The sequence below is a fragment of the Bidens hawaiensis genome, unplaced genomic scaffold (assembly GCF_021521415.1).
Source record: "Bidens hawaiensis isolate Kalapana, Puna unplaced genomic scaffold, B.hawaiensis_p1.1 tig00011646_1, whole genome shotgun sequence".
In the NCBI taxonomy this organism is placed as follows: Eukaryota; Viridiplantae; Streptophyta; class Magnoliopsida; order Asterales; family Asteraceae; genus Bidens; species Bidens hawaiensis.
The window spans coordinates 635,174-656,883 of NW_027491917.1; the positions used below are offsets into that span (position 1 = coordinate 635,174).

Here is a 21,710-nt window from a genome sequence, read left to right on the forward strand (position 1 = left end):
AAAAAAGAGTCGATATTTTTACAATTATAAATGAAAATGATCATAATGCCTAATTTCATGATGTGATTTTTTGTGAAAAATAATTTTATAAAAACAGTTATCAACGTTTAAAAAATGATGAAAAAAAAGTCGTCATTAAATATCAATTTTACCCCTCTAAAAACCTCATTAACACAACAAACATACCAAATTAGAAAAGTACTACAAACACTATGTTAAATGTTTAACATTTAATGTTGATTTTAAACTAAATGCCTAAATGAATTATTTCAATTTTCAACACAAAAGCAACTTAACTTCGTATTTACCGTGTGAAAATATAAACATAGTAAATCAACAAAAACCAACAAAAATATCAAAAGGCACGTATGATTTGCCATATGAAACACAAAAGTAACTTTGTACTTTATAGGATGGTGGATTCGACTTGACAAGTAAAAGAAACATGATTTTAAAATGAAAAAAAAAAAAAGATAAAAAGAAAAAGCAAGAAGTGGATGATTAGTGATACACAATGAATGCAAAACTTGTAAAATCAACTTTAGAATTTCGATTAGGTGCCAAAGTAGTGTTTTGCATGTGCGCCATCATGCTTTATTTTGACTTGTGCAAGATTCTTCATTGGACCCTTGTCCTTAATTCCAAATAAAATGGACATTTTGTTACATATATTCACAAACGTTACTTACTTTTTAAATAAAGTTTGATACTTTTTCCTTTTCTTAATATTAATATCCTTCCCACCCACCGATGCCTACCAAAACCACTTTTCACATCATTGAGATTCAATTCACATGGTTTACAATTATAGACACACAAGAAACACATGACTTATGAGATATGTTTTGCTAAAACTATAGTACTATGATTTCCAACATAACTAGTAATGTGATGCAAGTAAAATAGTATCAAATCAACTAATGCTAAATAAAATATAACGTATTTTTTAAAAAAAGTTAAGTGCACAAATAATTCATGTGTATTGATTGTAGTAACACATTTGCTTCTAAGTTTGCTTGTTCGAATTATGTGGTTTTCATTTTGTAACATGCTCGGATTCTAGCAAAACAAAACAAAATGAAAATAATTTTTAAACTCAACAACATCTAAACACATGCTAATAAATCACACAACAATGATTATTGATAAGTTTTGAAATAAAAGGATGAACAAAGTGACTAATTAGATCCTAATTTTCCTTAAATCTGTGGTTTCAAACACAGGCAATTCTTCTCCACCAACAATCTCCAATTCAAACAGATCATCTTCATCTTCATCTTCATCTTCATCTTCATCTTCATCTCCGTCTCCAATATTAACCATATAGTTTTTACAATTCTTCACTGCAGACCTTTGTCGTGTCGAATTTGAATCACATTCATCGATGGATTTTCGATCAAGAACAACAGTATCGATTACAGGATAAAACCTAACCGACCTTTTTACACTGCTACTATGCTGTTTTTTGCTCATACAAGACGTACAAGACATCGTCGTGTCCTGTTTAATGGGTCGTGATTTCGTCAATGATTTGAAATTCTGCATGGACTCTTCTCTTTTCGCTTTCTTCGAAGAAGCGAAGAGAGAGGAAATAAATGTAGAAAGCCGATTTCCTGGTGAGATCGGCTGCTTCACCTTCTTCAAATCGCGATACATCTTCATAGCTCTTAGCTTTGTCAAGCTCATAAACTTTCCTTCAAGTTTTGTCGAACTCAAACTCGCCTTTTGAGTATTATTATTGAGAAAAATCGCCTCTTCTGTTTTTGGAATTATCTTGAAGGAGTTCTGACAGTTTGGTAAGGATCTGTTAGTGGACGGCGTCCCACTACTACTTGAGTCCAAACCAAACTTATCAGAACTCCAAACGTAACAGTTTCTGTTACTCTTGTTCCGAGTCTCTAGTGGCTCCATCCACTGGAGACTTGGAACATTTGGAACATGCTCTTCTTCGTTTATCAGATGCGTTTGTGAAATATGAAGTTTGTTTTTCCACTTCCATTCATGTTGATGAACTTGTTGGTGTAAGTTATCTTCGTGTAAGTCGGTTTCGTCAATGGAGCGGAGAATGGAGTCCAAGAGGGAAGACGAGAAGGACGGGGTTTTCCTCCGATGCGGCGGGTATCTCTCGGTCATATTTATCTACTAATTCGTTTGTTTGATGAATTGAAGTGATAGTGTTGTATGGATTCGTTGCAATAAATAGAAGAAACTTAGTTCACGTGAAACAACACATGTATGGTAAGAACTAAGAAGATATGCAGATGTTAATAAAAGAAGAGAGATAGATATATAGTGGGAAAAGAAAACAAAAGAAAAGAAGCGTGGGTGTGTGATTTCTGAGCAACTATCAAAAGTCGAATATGTTAAATGACAAAAATTGATGTCACTATACAAAGATTTGATTCTCTTGTTTTCTACTATAGTAAATATTTAAGTTTTAGCCTGTTTATGGGTCACTTGTTTTTTAATTAATACATCATTACACTGAAATTAGCTTGATTAGTGTGGCTCACTTGTTTTCTAATTATTTGATAATCACTTTACTTTTGTTACAATCATCAAAAGATTCAAAATGTTTAAATTCCAAAATAAATAACATTCTAGAAGCAATTTATGCATAGCCAAGATAATCATCAAGATAATATAACAGTTTTATAAGATAAAGTTATAATTTTTTTCATAAGTTTATATATAGTCAAGTCCAAGTCCCTCTTTGAGAATGCGTTAGCCCTTAGAGGCCCTGTGCGAGTAAAAATATAGGCCCATGCTATATATAATTTTAAAAACATTATGGGTCTTTTTGGGTTAGTGGACCTTGTATGACTGCACACCTCGCACGTGTCTAAAGACGCCCTAATCAAGTTTCAATCTAAACATAAAGGCACTCTTCTTCTTATTGTTTGATAAACACACGTTTTATCGTGTGTGTATATATATATATATATATATATATATTTATTTGGAGTAAAAATATGTTTTATTATCTTATAAAATCTTCGTTTCGAATATAAAATAAACTTTTTAAAGAATAGTAAAAGGTTTGGCCACCACCTATATTTATTTGATGTTTTGTTTAAATCACCTTCTATAAATTAATAATTCATACCATTTTAATCAAGAAACTTAAGACAATCTTAATTTGCATGCAGTTGGATTTTGAAAACGTTTATTGTTATTTTATGACATCATACAAAACATGTTATCAAAGTCACATGTATACCACTTTACACCTCATTCAAGTTAATATCCAATTTTGTATCAAACATGTCTAACTAATAACTATGGTAATATTGCTTAATCTTTTTAAGGAAAACGACAATATAATATTTCATTCCATTTTAAGCAACAGACTAGTACAAATGGAAACGTGCTTTTAAAATTTAAACTCTTAAAATTACATTGAAAGATGCAAGAGTTAAAGTGTTATGTTGTGTAAAAAGGTGAGCTGCCAAATTTTGAATCGAACAAACTTGTACTGGTTAGCAAAAAAAGACAGAAAATAATTTCTTTTAATAACATTCTATGCAACTAAATCATTTTTTTGTTATTGATTTGAAGACATCGGTCACAAATTTACACACTAATGAAATAGCTTCCTTCAAACTGTGTAATCCGATTCTAGTGTGACACAAATTTACACATTATCAATAACTAGTATTAGAATTTTCACAAATGCTTGAGAGTCGGTTGATTAAGGTAAAAATAATTGGCAACGCACGAATAAAGCATATATACAGGCAAGTTAGTTTTGAGCTGAACGTGCAAATACATTTTGATAAGCTGGACGATCAAGGATATTCTATAAGTCCATTCGTTATTTACGGGAGACCAGAGCGGGTGCTCAATTTATTTAAGATCAAAGTGAAACAATAGCAAACATCATACAAGTTAGGAGTGTAAATTAAATGCTTGTTCGAGAGGGTTGGTTCCAACGAACCGAGAGGTTCATAGGGATGAAGCGTTGAAGCCACCAAGTGATTGACGGCTGCAGCGGAGCCGGGGGGGGGGGGGGTGTCCAGGGGGCATTGTTTCTTTGGCGGGGTTTTGATAACAGTATAACATCATGCGGGATTGTGGTGTCCCCATTGGTAGATGCACAAAGCTATTGAAAGTAGCTTCGAATTTACATGATTGATAGAAAGTTAAGTAATAAACTGCTACAGGCCTACATTGATAACCGAGATCCACAACCCAACCCAACTCAACCATATCCAACATCGAAGAAACCCTTCGGCGCCTAAAGGAAGTAAACATGAAGCTCAACCCGAGCAAATGTACATTCGGCGTGGAAGAAGGGAAATTTCTTGGCGTAATGATCACCAAGGATGGTTTCAAGGTGAACCCAGAGAAGGTGGAGGCTATCCTTGGCATGCCCTCACCATCCACCATGAAGGAAGTTCAAAAGTTGAATGGTAGATTGGTATCAATTAACAGGTTCCTAGCAAACCATGCAAGCAAATCTACTCCATTCATTAACACATTGAGAAATTGCTTAAAGAAAAGCCAATTCAAGTGGACGCCTGAGGCCGAGCAAGTTTTCAGTGAGATAAAAGAATGTCTGATAAATCTGCCTGCGCTCACAGCTCCACTACCTGGTGAAACTTTAACATTGTACCTGTCAGCAGGAGAGCGCGCCATTGGCGCAGTATTATTGGTGGATCGCAAGGGAATCCAAACACCAATTTATTATGTAAGTCGGGTGCTGACAGATCCTGAGACGCGCTACACCATCATAGAAAAGTTAGTTTTATCACTAACGCATGCGTCGCGCAAGCTTCACAGATATTTCAATAGTCATCCTATTGAAGTCCTGACTGATTACAACATCCAGCAAGTCTTGCGACGTCCCGCGCTCTCAGGAAGGCTGACAAAATGGGCGCTGGAACTAGGAGAGCACACGATCACCTATAAGCCTCGTCCAGCAATCAAGGGACAAGTCTTAGCTGATTTCATCGCAGAAATCCCTGAAGGAAAAGTCGAAGAGGCTCAGCGCGAAGTAGACCCTCCGCAAGCCAATGATGAAAAAAACGTTTGGAGATTATTCACTGATGGAGCTTCAAACAACGAAGGGTCCGGCGCAGGCCTCAAACTGGTGGATCCAGAAAATCATGAGTATACTTACGCAATCAGGTTGGATTTCAAGAGCACCAACAATGTAGCTGAGTATGAAGCCCTGCTGGCTGGTTTGCGCATCGCGCACAAGTTCGGAGTTAAAAAGCTAGAGGCTCATGTAGATTCATACCTGGTAGCAGCACAAGTCAACGGCCTTTATGATGCCAAGGAGAACACCATGCCTCTGTATCTAGAGCAGGCGAAGAGACTCACCGAACAATTTGACTTTTTCAGAATCATACACATTCCGCGCAGTGAAAATAAGTCTGCCGACGCGCTAAGTAAGATGGCATCAACCAGCTTCGATCATTTTGGCAAAGATGTCAGGGTGGAAGTAATGAGCAACCCGTCAGTGGGAGAGAAGTCTGTTCTTGTAATTCATACAATACCTTCATCATGGATGACTCCAATAATGGAATTCTTGAAGGAGGGAAAGGTACCAGACGATCGCGCACAGGCGAGGAAGATAAGACACAAGTCGCAGAACTACGAAATGCTCGATGGTACGTTATACCGACGCTCTTATCTTGGACCGCTCATGAAATGCCTAGACGCTGAGGAAGCAAGCTATGTGATCAGAGAGATACACGAAGGAATCTGTGGAATACATGCTGGCCCGCGCATGGTGATCGCCAAGGCAATGAACGCAGGTTACTATTGGCCAGGCATGTACTTGGATGCGTTAAAAGAGATCCAAAAATGCAAAGCGTGTCAGAGCTATGCGCCAAATACCATGCGGCCAAAGAACAACTTGATTCCGGTGACCTCTGCATGGCCTTTCCACAAGTGGGCAATTGATATTGTGGGTCCCTTACCACAAGCGCCAGGGCGAGTAAAGTTTTTGGTAGTGGCAGTAGACTATTTCACAAAATGGGTTGAAGCCAAGCCACTGGCAAAAATCACAGCCGAGGCAATGAAGCAATTTATTTGGAGCCACATCGTATGCCGTTTTGGCCTGCCCATGGAAATCGTGAGCGACAATGGCAAACAATTCACTGACAGGAAGATATCCAGTTGGTTCAAGGAATTGCACATCAATCAGGTCTTCACTTCAGTATACCACCCTCAAGGGAATGGCCAAGTGGAACGCGCGAACCAAAGCTTGCTGAATGGGCTGAAGAAAAGGTTGGAGGGAGAGTCCCATGCACGGGTCGAGGAGTTACCTAATGTCCTGTGGGCGCACAGGACATTAAGCAAAACCAGCAATGGCGAGTCCCCGTTCAGCCTAACCTATGGAACGGAGGCTATGATTCCAGCAGAGATCGGATGCTCATCCTATAGAGTGCTCATGATCAGTAAGACGGATAACGAGCAAGAAAGGAGGTTGGATCTCAATTTACTTGAGGGACGCAGAGAGGCGGCTATCATCAGTGAGGCCAAATACAAGAAAAAGCTAGAAAAATACTACAATCAGCGCGTGAAAGAATGCCACTTCAAGAAGAATGATTTTGTTCTTCGGAACAATGAAGCTAGTCGCGCAATACCCCGGGAAAGATGTCTCCCAACTGGGAGGGACCTTATCAAGTCTCGGAAGAATTGGGAAAAGGCGCATACGCTTTAAAAGATTTAAATGGAAAGAAGATCCCGCGCACATGGAACACAGCACAACTTAGAAAATGTTTCATGTAAAAGTTGTCAAGTTTGTACTCAAGGCTTTTTAAGCCATTATGAATAATGATACGCTCTATTTTTTCTTAATATGCGTTCTATTACCTTTTGCATACATATTTCACACTTCCCTTTATTAATTTTGAGCAATATGACAACATTGTATTGACATCAAACTAAAAATAAAACGAAGTAAAACATACATGCGCGAGCTTCAAGCTCAGACGCGTTAACGAGTTTTAACTCTAAAACGTCAGGGCCTTAGCCCAATAATATGAGCCTTAGCTCAAATTACTCATAGCATCCATCCTACATATTGCGCAGCTGGACCATAAAAATACCTAAGCACAACTAAGGCAAAGCACATGCCAAAGCATAGTTGTTAAGGTCTCAGGTCGGGGCCGCGCATGGGATTATAATGGATATAGGCAGAGTAACACATACTGACACGTAAAGGCTAAAAAACTCATTCATAATTCCCTATAATAAATGCACGATAACGTCGCGCAAAAGAGGAATAATGAAATGCCAAGGCACGTGTCAGCATATTCAGAATATCGCAAAATAACTTGAAATATGACAACTGTTAAGGATTAAGTAAAAATAATTTCCTTACAACCTTGTTCAAGTTTCAATGTGTAAGCATACCTTATATTCAACAAGCACACACATGCAATATAAAGAGATGAATTGGGAATGCGCAAGATGCGAATAAGGGAAAAACAAAATTTCATTCCGAAACATAGAAGTTTACAAATTTACAAATGATGAGGTAAAAACTACAAACACAAAAAAAAAAAAAAAACAAGAAGGGCTTTTCAAGTCTCTATGTTAATATCAGCCTCTTCATCTTCCTCATCATTATTTCCTCCCTCAGCATCTGGCGCAGCCCGCTCCTCGTCATCTCCAAACTTACCATAATCAAGCTGTTCGTCTTGAATATAGTCGTCTTCTGTCATGATAGCGTCAGGAGTAGGTCCTTTGGCCACGCCAGAGCCGCTGGCAGAGGTAGCGTTGCCCGCGCCATCATCATTGCCACCAGTCCCTTCACATTCATCAAGTAATTTCTTTAAAGCGCCAAGATCGGGCTGGTCAGCAAGCGCGGCTATCTGCAAGTCACAAGGAACAGTATAAGTACGAAAGATTATGAAAATAAGTCAAGTAAACTCATTAAGGTTAAAATACCTGCTCAAGGATGGGAATTGGAGTATTCAAGTACTTCTCCCCCACCTCAGCCATGTCAGCGCAGACAGCGTCGAGCTGATAAGGGTAGTCGGATGGATTCTTCTTTAGCATGCCATATTCATAACCATCCTTAAACCCCTCAGCCCGACCCACCAAGCGCGACGCCGCATTACAGTCCATCACAAGGGTCTGAAACTCGTCTGAGTATTTCATGGCATAAGCGCAACGAGTCACACCTTGTGAAATCAGCCATTGACGGTCCTACGCGAGGGAAAAAACAGACGTCTCAAGAGCAGGGATTTGAGAGTTTAACAACTTAACAGTTTCCTTGGCTTGTTTTAGCTCTTCTTTGTCAGACGCTGCTGCCGCCAAGGCTTCATTCTTTTCTGCTGGCGCAGCATCGAGCTCTTTCTTCAGGCGTGCAACCTCACTCTCCAATAAAGATTTTTCAGTATTAACCTGCGCAATAGTTTGGTCATGCGCCTCCACTGCCAACTCCAGGTCACGCGCTCGACGCGCGTACTTGGCCGCATCTGCCTCTGCCACTTGCAGTTTCTCCCGCGCAGCTTGCAGCTCAAGCCCGCGCTTCACAAAAGCAGCGTTGGAACTTGCCCGGTTCTCGCTAAGTTCTGCTTGGAGTTTCTCAGCTTTCTCTCGGGCATCAGAAAGATTCCAAGCAGAAATCTTAGCCTCTTGCTTGGCCTCCGCAAGGGCATCACGTACCTTTATATAATCATTGCGAAGCTCTTGGGAGGCAGCAAAAAACGCAGACCCAGCAAAAAGGTGGTCATTAAGCAAATCCACGCGAGCGCGGTCCTCTTGAAACCTCCTTTCAGCTGGAGGAACAGAGTGAGCCCAAAAGTCTTCACATACGCCCAAGGATTGGAATGAGCTCTCTTCAGTGATACTCCAGCTCGGGCGGTATATGTGATCGGCTCCCTACAAACACAAAGCAACGCAAAGAAACGTTTTAGTTATCTAAACACTAATTTGGAAGTCTGCACAGCGGAGCAAAATAAACTTATACCTGAGGAGAACCGGCAGAAAGATTAGCGCCAGCTGATGAGCTCCTGCCTGCCCCATGAGAAAAAGGCTGCGCCACGAAATCTCGTGGCGCTATAGGGCTTACGCGGCCACCATCAGAATTTTCAAAATTAATCTCCTCATCATCCTCTATAACAGGTCTCTTCTCCTGCGATTTGGAAGAATCAAAAATAGTCTCACGAGGAGGGCTGCGCGCAGGAGGAGGTGAGGGAGGTCTTGACGCTGTTAGAGCAGCGCGAAAAATAGTCTCCTACTCCTTAGTGATCCCAATGAGGGGAGATTCAGTACTTGTTGGAGCAGGAGCAGAACTAACGGCGCCAGCGCTAGCAGTGCCACCAGCAGCTTGTGTGCCAGCTATAATTCCTATGAAAAAACCAACAAGGAGAAATGATTCATGACTTGAACTAAAGGAAAAAAATCAGACAATCAAAGCACAATAAATACCTTGGCGCACCGCAGTCCGCGAATTAAGCATCGCCATGAAGTCCATTTTCCCCCTTTTTGAGGGCAAAACAGAGGACTTCAAAACAACCTTCGGCATAGCCTTGGCACCTTGCTGCGCCTGAGGTTGAGCCACCAACGTTGCCGGCTCTACAAACATTTGAGTGAACAAAGCTTCATTAATAACTCTATCGGAATCACGCTCATAAAACCACAAAATATAAACAAAGTATACCTGTTGGAGAAGACGAAACAGCAGGCGCAGCACCGCTTCCCTTGTCCGCCGCGCGCAGAGATGAGGTGGCAGCACCATACCTCGTGTGGACCGGAGGATTGCCCACACCTTGAGGCAAAGAAGACGAGGAAAACTTGGAAGTAAAACCCTTGGTTTTCTCAAGTCCCTTCACTTGAGTAGGAGGAACATTCTGGGCAACAGAGGCATCATCTTTTTTCTGTTTTTTACTGGCCCCTGCGCCAGTTTTGCCTTTAGCCTTGCGCTTGAGTTTTTGCGCTTCAGCTTCTGCCTCATCCCCTTCCTCTTCCACAGGCTCTAACTCATAATTAGCGAGCGCATCTACAATACGCGCAACAGAAATGATAAAACCAAATTTGGTATTCTAAAAGCCTAAGCACAAATACAAAGGCTTACCAGGCACATCGCTGTCAAGGCAAAACTCTAAGTCAACAGGAATAAACATATCGTCAAAACGATCAGGAAAGGCGGTTTCCCCAGGGTTCAGCGCAGCAGATCCACCCTCCGTATGCTCGTCATAGGCGGCGTGGATGTATTCCTTGATGTCTGCATAAAACAAGACAAGTGATATCAGCAAAACGAATTATACTCGGGCAGAATTAATGCAATGAACAAACAACCCACCTGAGTCATCAACACGGATGACAGGCTCAGTCTCGCTGTCAGTCCACCTCTTGCTCATACCAACCCCCACCAGCGCTTCCTCGCAAATATTCTTGGCGGGGGATGGTTCAGCAGATAACTTCTTAACCCACGTGCCCGTTGGGTTCTTAAGGACATTGTCATCCGCGGGCGCAAAAGTGATCGCGCGCATGGTCATACGAATGGGAATAACACCAGCCTTGATATAAAAGAATTTTTCAGCCCAGTCATGAAGGCTTTTGAAGGTAACAGTGCAGCACTTAACCTTCTGACTGCGCGGTGTGAACGAGAACCAAGAATCTTGGATTTTCGGCTTATAAAAATATTGAAAGCGCCGAGGGGTGGGCTCCTCGCGCTGAGCTTTGCACATGAACTCAAAATGAGTCATGCGCACTAATCCACAGGGATGGACTTGAGATATATGAATCCCGTAAAATTGGAGGAGCGCACCTATAAACCTCGTCATCGGAAGACGAAGATTACAGTGGGTGAAAAAATAAGAATATAAAGAGATATAGCCGCGGGAGGATCCGCCGCCGTTTTCCCGGTCGCCGGGAGCAGACAACCATACTCAGGGAGAAAACCCTGAGAGGCGACGAGATTATCAAAATCAGGTTGTTTCAACTTGCAGGGAATCTCATCCCATCTCTTCACCGCCTTGTTCTTCCCTCCCTCCTCCGACGAGGCCTCGGCAACCCGAGTACCCTTGCCGGTTTTCTTCAAAGTAGACATAACCACTGATTTTACACGGCCTTTACTTGAGGAAATTGTGGTGTCTGGGTTATCAGACATACAATTGCGAATCGAACAATATGGTTACTTTAAGCACGGAATTCAGGGACAAAGACGAAAGCTCTTAATCGGAATGTAAATGATAGGCAAAAGCTCTGAAAATGACAATGGAGATGAAGAAAAAACCGTTCAAAAGGTTTGGTTTTATAGGCCCAGGAGAGAGAAAGAGAAACAAGTAACAATCAGATCTACGCTCACGCGCCCCCACTCGCAGGCGTAGGTCAACATAAGCGCGACACGTGTTCCTGACACTGTATGAGGAGACGTGAAAAGCCACTGTAGCACCTCGAGCACACGAAAGGTCTGACACATAATGTCTCCATCTCTGATGCATGTCAACACCAACCAACCACGTGCATTGACGATTCGTTTTAACCAAAGGGATGGAATTTCGCGCAACGCGCGTACAAGAAAAGAAAAAGAAAAAACAAACCCTATTGAAAAAGCAAACTATTAAGTCTAATATCTATCTTACCTCGCTCGCGCGAGACAAGACACACATTAGACTGGGGGGGGATTGAAGGGGTATGCACCCACCTTAACATCGAGCGGGGCGGGTCAACCCACAAGATATAGACAAGAGGCTTGAAATCAGGATGTCATGAAGACACAAAGCCAAAACCTAAGCGCAAGCGCATGAAACATCTGCGCGTGGCGCATATCACATATGCACACAACACACACATTTAGTGTGAGAATAAAGAGAAGACCCTGCGCATCCCCGGGATAGGCGCATAAAGGCCGCGCGTAAGCGACACACAACAAATGAGACAATAGTCTAATCCAAATCAGGATAAGGACAACCATGATTGTACTCATCAGACAACCTTCCAGAAGGTATCTTTTATGGAATAAAGAATGTGTTGATGTTGACAGCTGCCAATGAAGGGTGGACAACTCAGCAAAGCCCATGTGCCACCACGTGATGGCACATGGGTCAGGTGAAATACCTTGGTCAGAGAATAATCAATGAAAAAGCACCAGGTGTCCTAAGTACACGTGGCGCGAAGCAATAGGAGGAGGCCAAAAAGGCCCTAACTGGGTCTGAGCCAAATCATTGAAAACCCTAGCACTATAAATACTAGGCCGCCTCCACAGTTGGAGGCAGGCAAGAAAATATATTCTAAGTCCTTTACTCATTTTCACATCCTGATTATCCTCTCCTACAATATCTGATTCTCACACCGGAGGGTTACCCCAAAGAGGACCCCTCTGTCCCTTTCTGAGGGGTAAGCTCACGGTACTGTTCGTTTTGTAGGGGGAAGAACTCGTATCTCGGAAAACCATCGGTGATATAGCACACTCGTACCCGAGGAACGTTGATCGTATACAAGTAAGTCGATACACGCTTCTTCAGCCATAGAAGAGCTAAACAAGCTTGTTTCAGGGCTTACATTATTTGTGCTCATAATCGTTTGGTTACTACTCATGGGGATTGCTACAACCGAAGTATTGCTTTTCATCTCATCTCAGTTATTACTTGGTGTTTTCATGTTTGGGACCTCTGCTAAGAGTGCATTTGAAGCCATCATATTTGTGTTTGTGATGCACCCGTTTGATGTTGGTGATCGTTGTGTTGTTGATGGTGTTCAGGTAACTCATGGGTCCTAACTACCTAGCCTGCTTCCTAAATTGCCCTTAACTTTTACGCAGAGTCGTTCTACTTATTTAATGAACATAAAACTATAGGTTGTTGTAGAAGAAGTCAACATATTAACAACCGTCTTCCTAAGATATGACAACGAGAAGATCTACTACCCGAATGCAATCTTGGCTACAAAAGCCATTAGCAATTTCAACAGAGGCCCTGAAATGGCCGATTATGTGGAGTTTGATTTGGATGTTGCTACTTCAGTGGAGAAAATCTTAGCTCTAAAAGCTAAAATTAAAGCGTATGTCGATTATAATTCTCTCTCTCTCTCTTATTATAGCAACTGATTAAATTTTGTTCATCTTCTACTTCAATAGAATTGTTGTAGCAACTCAGGACTAGATATGTGATGTATGTAGTTTCGATTAAGGGTAGAGTGTCTTATTCTGTGTAGGAAACAAGCAATGAAGGTAGATGTTTTGGGGCTTTACAACAAGGGCAGGATTTCGGATTTAACTTATCAATTGGAGACCTAATTCATGGTTTGTGCATTTAGGGTGCAAACAAGCCGAGCCGAACCCGAGCTTGACTAGGCTAGAGCTCAGCTCGTTTTGACTTACAGAGCTCGGCTCGTGAGTCATTTTCCAAGCTCGAGCTCGGCTCGTTTATTATTTAATTAATTTATATGCAATTTTTAATTATTTTTATATATTGAGAAACTTTAAACGAGTCTAGACTCAGCTCGAGCTTGTGTACAGTACCTTAAACGAGCCTAAGCTTGGCTTGAGCTCATCATGTGCAATACTTTAAACGAGCCTAAGCTCCGCTCGAGCTCGTGCAGTACCTTAAACGAGCCTAAGCTTGGCTTGAGCTCGTGTGCAACACTATAAACAAGCCAAAGTCGGCTCGAGCTCAATTGTCCAGTGTGAAATTAATACATAGAAGTCCAAAGAGTTAGAACTTAAAATACAAAAGGCTCATTAAGGCTCGGCGAGCCTAAACGATCTAATCATACAAGGCCAGAGCTCGGGCTCAATAACCAAACAAGCTTTATTTAAGGCTCAACTCATTTCGAGCTTTTTACCAATCCGATTATGACTCGTTGTGCGTGCTCACTGAATACTGTATATTACTAAACAAATGTTCTTCAAATTCAAAAAACCAAAACAAGTTCAAAATTAACAATAACCCTCTCGTGCAATTAAAGTACGATATCGAGATTAGATTATTACAATTACAATTTATATTTAACGTAGATGTTAATGTGTGATTTAATTTATCAGGTACATAGAAAGCAAACCTCAATTATGGCGTCCGAATCACAGCATTAGGGTTAGAGAGATCGAAGAAGTGAATAAGATGAAAATGTCACTCTACGTAACTCACACGATTAACTTTCAGAACTACGACGAGAAAAGCAATAGAAGATCGAACCTGGTGATGGAGCTGAAGAACGTATTCGAAGAGCTCGGAATCAAGTATCATCTTCTTCCACAAGAGATTCTGGTTAGGTATATAGACTCTGCATCGCCACCGGCCAACACCGTCACACGGTTGTCATGATCGTTACATTGCTACTGGATATGTTGATTTTCAATTGTAACGGCCATATAATTTTTATTCTATTTTATTTCTTTGAGTATATATAATTTTTCTTTTTCTTTTTTTGAAAAAAAATAAATAATTCATCATTTACGTTTCTCGTTGTTTTCATATCACATTTTATCGTATAAGGGTGGTGGGGGTGTAACCCGTCACGACCTCCAATCAGACATCAACAGCATCTAACTCAGCAGATTTCGCTATGATCAGCGTTTGTGCACCCTATTAAGATTCATGTCAAAAAATAGGGTACACGATTCACGCCAAAGGTACAAACTTCACCAAACGTCACCTATTAAGGTTCACGACAAAAAAAAACTTTTGAAAAAAAAAAAGATTAAAGATGACAATGAAACCCGAACCTATTCAAAATACTCGAAATTCAAAACATTTAGAATATGTACAAGATCGTGTGGTCGGCTATGAGATTAGTTTAGATATCTTTCCATACGTATAAGATTTGGTGGCATACCAATTTACCCTACCTACCTTGATAACATATTTATGTTTAAAACACCCGATTACTTATTAACGTATACCTATTTACCCAACACAATTTTTTATGTATAATATTATTTTCACATTTGACCACATGAATCCATTAATCATGTCCATTTTGATCTATGCTATCAATAGCGGTGTTATAGCGGTTATTGGTCCGACTGTAAAATAGCGGTCGAAATATCGGTCCAAATAGCGGTTCCGATATTTGCGGCGCTTTTTGCCGCTATTTCGCCGATATTTGGCCACCGATATATCGGAAATAACGGTGAGATTATCAGTTTAATATTTTTAACCCAATTGTTACTTTTTTTGGCCCAAACTGTAAGCCCATAGCCCAATTTCATTATGATTATTATTGAACGATCAGCTTATTTCCCTAAAAATATCTCAATCGCTGCTGATGCTCATCTCCGATACCCGTTTCTTCAGCCGCTGCTGATGCTTATATATTTATGGCTTTCGATTAAGTGATTAAATCATGTCTTAAATTAAAAATATTGTTACTTTGTGTTTTGAACTATTGACTTTTATGATTTTGGTATTAAGACTTAAGTATTATTATTAGATAACTTTTGGTGTTTTATATATATATATATATATATATATATATATACCGGTATCCCACCGCAATAACCGATATCTCAGATATCGGTCATTGACCGATATCCGCTATTTTTTGGCATTAACTGCATAGATTTTGACTTTACTTGTATAAATATCTGACTTTAAAATTGTAAAATAAAATAGTTATTCTTAAATAACCTATACTAACAATTTCTTTTTCTTGAAAAGTTTGATTAGTTTCGTGACAAGTACAAACCAAATCAATATCACCGAAGATTCTCCAACCTCCAATAGCCGGAATATTCTCTCACTCTCTGTTTGTTTCCTCTTCTTTCTTTCTTTCTTTCTTTGTTTGTATACATACACACATACATATTAATAATATATACTCACTCGTCTCCATATATTTATTTTACAACTTAGCTAATTAATAGTTAGGGTTTATAATAAGCTTACTATTCATTCCAACACCTTATAAATATTTGTTTCATTAATATATCTTCATTCACACACACATTATATTATATTATTCCTAAGTAAATAAATAAATATGCCGGCGTCAAGGAGGAAAAAAGGCGGTAATTCCAATAAAACAACGACTTCCGGCGAGCAATCTGCATCCAGAATAATCGACGATAATAAGTTCGAACAACGGAAGACGACGGACAAGGAGAATTATACCAAGGATTTCAATAGCAGGTACTACTAAACGTTAAAATAACTAGAATAATAATAATTATTATTATTATTATTATTCTACAGTTTTAAACTAACCAAGCTACTCGAGTAGCTTGGATATGCGAGCCCGATCTAACCACTTGTGTTTAGTTTAGGCTCGCGTGTATTTTTAGGTTTTTATCTCTTTTGGACTTTTATGTATTATTTTTTACACTACATAGTTGAGCTCAAGCTACTTTAAGGTGCTGCATGAGCTCCAATTGAGCTTAGGCGCCTTTAAGATTTTTCTCAAAATATATAAATTGATTAATAATAATAATAATAAATTGATTTATAAATAAATGAGCTGAGCCGAGCTGAGAGCCGAGTCTGAGTTTGAAAAAACAAATTCACAAGTTGAGCTGATCGAGAGTTAGAAAAAGAGCTCAAAACGAGCTGAGCTCGGCTCGTTTTACACCCCTAAACTAGAGTAGTTACACTAGAAAAAAGGTTGAGTAATAATAATTACTTTAGTGTTACCATAATTACTCTAGTTATTTTACGTTTCTCACGCTAAAGTTGAGAGTTATTTGTATTTCATCCTAACACTTTGAATGATATCAACAGTTTGAAGAGAAAGAGGAGTAGACGGTCATGTGTAGATAGTTGCTGTTGGTCGATCGGATTAATATGTTCGGTTTGGTGGTTTTTGCTGTTCTTATACAGTGCGATGCCGGCGTCGTTCCCGCAGTACGTCACGGAGGCAATAACCGGGCCAACGCCTGACCCGCCGGGTGTAAAGTTGCATAAAGAAGGGCTAAAGGCAAAGCATCCGGTTGTTTTTGTACCTGGCATTGTGACTGGTGGGCTTGAGTTGTGGGAAGGACACCCCTGTATGGATGGCTTGTTTAGGAAGCGGCTTTGGGGTGGCACGTTTGGTGAAGTATATAAAAGGTAATTAACATTTATTATTTATTACAAGAGCTTGAGCTTGGCTCGTTTATTATTTATTAATAATTTTATATACAATTTTTAATTATTCTTTTATATATTGTGAGAAAACCTTAAACGAGCCTAAGCTCGGCTTGGCTTGTTTCGAGCTTTTTATCAATCTGATCTCGAGCAGCTCGGCTCGTTTGCACCCTAGTAATTGTACTTTTATGATGTTATCATTGCATTTCATTCATCTTTTATCATTCACAAAATGAAGAATTTGGTTTCGATCATTTAATGGCAATAGATTTACTTATGCATCTTGATTTGACATGTTATCTGTTAGTTCCCTAGATAATCAGAATGTACCAAACTATAGTAAACGTCAAAAATTATGTTTGCAAAGTTTTAAGGCATAGATCAACATACTATCTGGTGCACCAAGTTTTATTGAAGTAGATTATGTGAATCAATTATTTGGTATCATACAGTATCTTTCAATACATGCATCCAAACGCTGTTAATGAAAAATATAAATTTCATAGTGTGGACCACTAGGAACTTAATTCAGTACTGTCTTGGGCAGTTTGGTTTTGGAAAGTGAACATGTGCTGAATTGAAAGAAGAGTTGAAAAATCCTTGGTTAAAGGGGTTAAAATGTCAAATTAGGCATGCTTGTGCTTTAATGCTTTGAAAAATCAATATTGTCCTTTAGTCTAAACATTTGTATCTACACGCCTTCCATGGTAAATGTTTTTTTTTACACTTTCCTACCTAAAGTTGTTGGAACCAAAAAAGTTGTGTTTTGCTTTTATTCTTTTAAATTAAAAGGTATAAAATTGAAAGGACTGGATAATCAATTTGTAATAAGTAATAAGGGTCAAATTAAACTTTTTTATGCTTCAACTTTCAGTTAATTACTGAAACATAAAAATCAAACCTATTTTGTTGAAATCATTGACATGAAAATGTATGGTAGTGGGTGTATGGGACTGTGTTTGTATTTTAGCTTTTTTAGTCTTTATTATTGAAGTTAAAATTACTAATATTTTTTTAAACAATATTTACCGTGTATTATCTGCAGGCCCTTGTGCTGGATTGAACATATGTCACTGGATAATGAAACCGGGCTGGACCCTCCTGGTGTACGAGTCAGGCCCGTATCTGGACTTGTGGCAGCCGATTACTTTGCTGCAGGATATTTTGTATGGGCAGTTTTGATCGCCAATTTGGCCCGCATCGGGTATGAAGAAAAAAACATGTATATGGCTGCTTATGATTGGAGGCTCTCATTCCAGAATACTGAGGTATGTTTTTTCACAACATTTTTCACATAATTACTTATAAAAATATTGCTCCTTTTTTTAATAAATTATGATAATCAGGTACGAGATCAAGCTTTAAGCAGGATGTAAAGCAATATAGAACTCATGGTAACCACAAGTGGTGAAAAGGCGGTTATAATTCCACATTCTATGGGTGTTTTGTACTTTTTACATTTTATGAAATGGGTCGAAGCACCAGCTCCAATGGGTGGTGGTGGTGGATCAGATTGGTGTGCTAAGCATATAAAAGCTGTGTTGAATATTGGTGGGCCCTTTTTAGGGCTTCCAAAAATTGTTACAGGCCTTTTTTCTGCTGAAGCTAAGGATATTGCTGTAGCCAGGTACTATTATTAAACTGTATAAAATTATATAAGCTAAATGCAAGATTTGTTACTCATAAATTATAATCCTCCATATTTGTTATTCATACAGGGCTGTTGCACCTGGTGTTCTTGATTTAGATATATTCGGTTTTCAAACATTACAACATATAATGAGGATGACACGCACATGGGATTCAACAATGTCATTAATACCAAAAGGTGGAGACGCCATCTGGGGTACACTAGATTGGGCCCCAGATGCTGATCATGTCTGTGTTGATAAGAAAATAAAAAATAATGATACTCAAACAACAGGTTTTGATGATTTAAAATCTCATAATTATGGGAGAATAATATCATTTGGGAAAGGTGTTGCTGAATTACATTCATCAAAAGTTGAGAGGGTGGCCTTTAAAGGTGTTGTGAAGGGTAATAATTTTGCAAACAGATCATGTCGAGATGTATGGAATGAATATCATGAAATGGGAATTGGAGGTATCAAAGCGGTTGCAGATTACAAAGCTTTTACTGTTGAATCCGTTTTGGAACTTCTGCAATTTGTGGCACCAAGGATGATGAAGCGTGGCGATGCTCATTATTCCTATGGGATAGCTGATAATTTAAACGATAAAAAATACGAGCATTATAAGTACTGGTCAAATCCCTTGGAAACCAGATTACCAAATGCCCCAGAGATGGAGATATTTTCTATGTATGGAGTTGGTTTACCGACCGAAAGATCATATGTTTATAAATCAAGTCCAGCTTCAGAGTGTTATATTCCTTTCCAAATTGATGGCTTAGCAGAGGGTGGAAACGAGCAAGGTTGTTTAAGATCCGGGGTGTATTCTGTTGACGGGGATGAAACAGTTCCCGTTTTAAGTGCGGGTTTCATGTGTGCAAAAGCTTGGCGGGGAATAACACGGTTTAATCCTTCGGGGATTAAAACTTATGTTAAGGAATATAATCACGCCCCGCCTGCAACTCTTTTGGAGGGCAGAGGAACACAAAGCGGAAACCATGTTGATATAATGGGGAATTTTGCTTTGATTGAAGATATTATAAGGGTTGCAGCTGGAGCCACTGGAGATGATCTAGGAGGAGATCAAGTTTATTCTGATATTTTTAAATGGTCAGAAAGGATTAAGTTACAACTGTAAATACACTCGGTGAGTCTTGTTTGTTGTTTTATACTGTAGTAGACTAGTAGTGGGCGGATTGAGTAATGGGTCAAAAGTCAAAACGGGTTGGTTGACACACCAAAACTTGTCTGTTCCTTTTGAGTAAGATTAAACTTTACGTTTTCAATTTTTTAATCAATCATAACAACCTGCTTATATATTTTACCAATCATAGGCTACTACTTTTACCAAGCATTGACTTTTTTAGTAAGAGCATGAAAGTAGTCTCATTGCTATTTTGTGCAAATTTCACTATAATAATCAACTTATTGCGTTGAGTAAAGTGATTGTGGGAGATTGTAAGCATCTTAATACACACCGGGTGACATATATTCAATCTGTATTATACTCTTTACCTTTATGTTAGATGCCAAGACAAAATATCAAACAATAATCAGATTAAGCAAAGAAGCTTTTTGAATGGTGATGATAATCGAGTTGGAATGAGGAAACAATCTTTATTAAAAACCGAACTATATCCTGTTTGTCGACATGTGTAGATAGAATTAGCATGTATATATTTTATTAGCTACATGCTAACACTCATGTACCTTTAAGTTTTAACCCATATTAGGTGATAATAGATATATGCTTTGCCATATTTCATTGTTAGACTTTTGTGTGTAGGTCTTGATGCAAGGTTTTTTTAATTGTTAAGGGTGACTAGTATGCATAAGATGTTTGAAAAACCAAATCCTAAACACTCCTTAATTGCGTTCGGATTTTTCATGCCTTGTGTCATACATCCACATACACTCCTTAAATGTGTCCAGATGCTTCATACTTCGTGTTACACATCCACATGCTCGGTGTTCAAAATGGTAAAATTTGTTTTGTTGGTATACATCAACATCACACTCGTGTTTAAACACAAAACCTTACAAACAAAACGATAATAGGAACCAATCATGTACATAATACGTGGATGATTTCTCCTGCACAATCAAGAAAACAATGTATGCATCAGCCAACAGTAACATGAAACGTGTATATTATATGACAAACAATCTAGTGCACATACCTTAATCTTTTTTGCTAGAACATTGACCTGTCATCCACCTAAAGCACGAGACCAATTTATTCCAGAATTGCCCTCCGTAAAAAACAACTCTGTAATATAACAAGGCTATAAAGTAGAAATAAGAATCAAGAATATTTTTTTATTGTTTTAAGATTTCAGTTTATGAAAAACAACTAGCATGACAAATAGCATTGATCTTATTTTTTAATAATAATTATGTGTAGATAGTTTTTGTGCATTAGAAATATGCTTTCTGCAAGACTATTTGTTTGACTTGCTACCTTCTTGAGCTTATTTTTTTGTTTTACTTGTTTGACCTGCTAGAGATTAAAAATAACTTGAGTCAGCTCATTCGTAAGCTGGATGAGAAAGAGAACGGAGTACGAACCTGCTGCAGATGTACCGCCACCAGGAACAGGAACAGCAACTTCTTGAGCCTGTTGATGTTTTTGTCTGGTAACAGAAATTAGATTTATCAGAAAGAGACCAAAAGATTGTTTAGAAGATTCAGGTTTTGGGAACAAAATATTTTCTTACCACTTTGTCAGGAGTCTTTGGCAGCAATAAATCCGAGGGAGTGGTGTCATCACCATTGCTAGACTCAGAACATGTACTGTTACTTCTCTTGCTTTCAGATTCTTTAGTTTGGATGACAGAGTTACTGATATCTCCTCTAATATTTACAACCAACTCGGGCTTTCCGGTGTTCAGTAATCCAGCTTTTGCATCACCATCCGGGACCGCAGAGTTCTGTTCTTCCTGCATAGAGTTCAGCTTTTTAATGGTTGAAAGCAAATTCTTGTCATCACTAATGAAAGATTGCATTTACAGGTTCATATTAAAGATGAACTAACCATGATTTCTTTTGTAGCATCCTCATGATCACTTTTTTCATCCGGATGGGGCTCTTTCTGTGTATAATTGGCGGTTCA

At 39.0% G+C, this 21,710-nt stretch overlaps 2 protein-coding genes and 2 pseudogenes across 8 annotated transcripts; 2 read left to right on the top strand and 2 right to left on the bottom strand.

Annotated features, from left to right (window-relative positions):
- Positions 1-1,182: 1,182 nt before the first annotated feature.
- LOC143538583 (protein BIG GRAIN 1-like B) lies at positions 1,183-2,191 on the bottom strand. Its single transcript, XM_077032102.1, has one exon. It carries the CDS (start codon positions 2,131-2,133, stop codon positions 1,183-1,185), a length of 951 nt encoding a protein of 316 aa, XP_076888217.1. The 5' UTR covers positions 2,134-2,191.
- Positions 2,192-12,505: 10,314 nt separating this feature from the next.
- On the top strand, positions 12,506-14,299 carry LOC143538571 (mechanosensitive ion channel protein 10 pseudogene; annotated as a pseudogene). The gene is made up of 3 exons (XR_013136267.1): positions 12,506-12,670; positions 12,767-12,969; positions 13,952-14,299. The product of XR_013136267.1 is annotated as a mechanosensitive ion channel protein 10 pseudogene (transcript).
- Positions 14,300-15,881: 1,582 nt separating this feature from the next.
- Positions 15,882-21,322, top strand: LOC143538598 (phospholipid:diacylglycerol acyltransferase 1-like; annotated as a pseudogene).
- On the bottom strand, positions 20,425-21,603 carry LOC143538602 (uncharacterized). 6 transcript variants are annotated; one of them, XR_013136274.1, is made up of 4 exons: positions 21,316-21,603; positions 21,167-21,231; positions 20,779-20,883; positions 20,425-20,689 (listed from the first exon to the last, which is right to left on the bottom strand). XR_013136274.1 is itself a non-coding variant. In XM_077032121.1 (4 exons), exons 1-3 carry the CDS (start codon positions 21,601-21,603, stop codon positions 20,780-20,782), a joined length of 441 nt encoding a protein of 146 aa, XP_076888236.1. In that variant the 3' UTR covers positions 20,431-20,689; position 20,779. The 6 variants fall into 6 exon arrangements, 4 of the variants coding, with proteins under 4 accessions (XP_076888236.1, XP_076888235.1, XP_076888237.1 ...); XR_013136275.1 differs by having other exon boundaries at positions 20,425-20,692; XM_077032121.1 differs by having other exon boundaries at positions 20,431-20,689; positions 20,779-20,867.
- Positions 21,604-21,710: the final 107 nt, after the last annotated feature.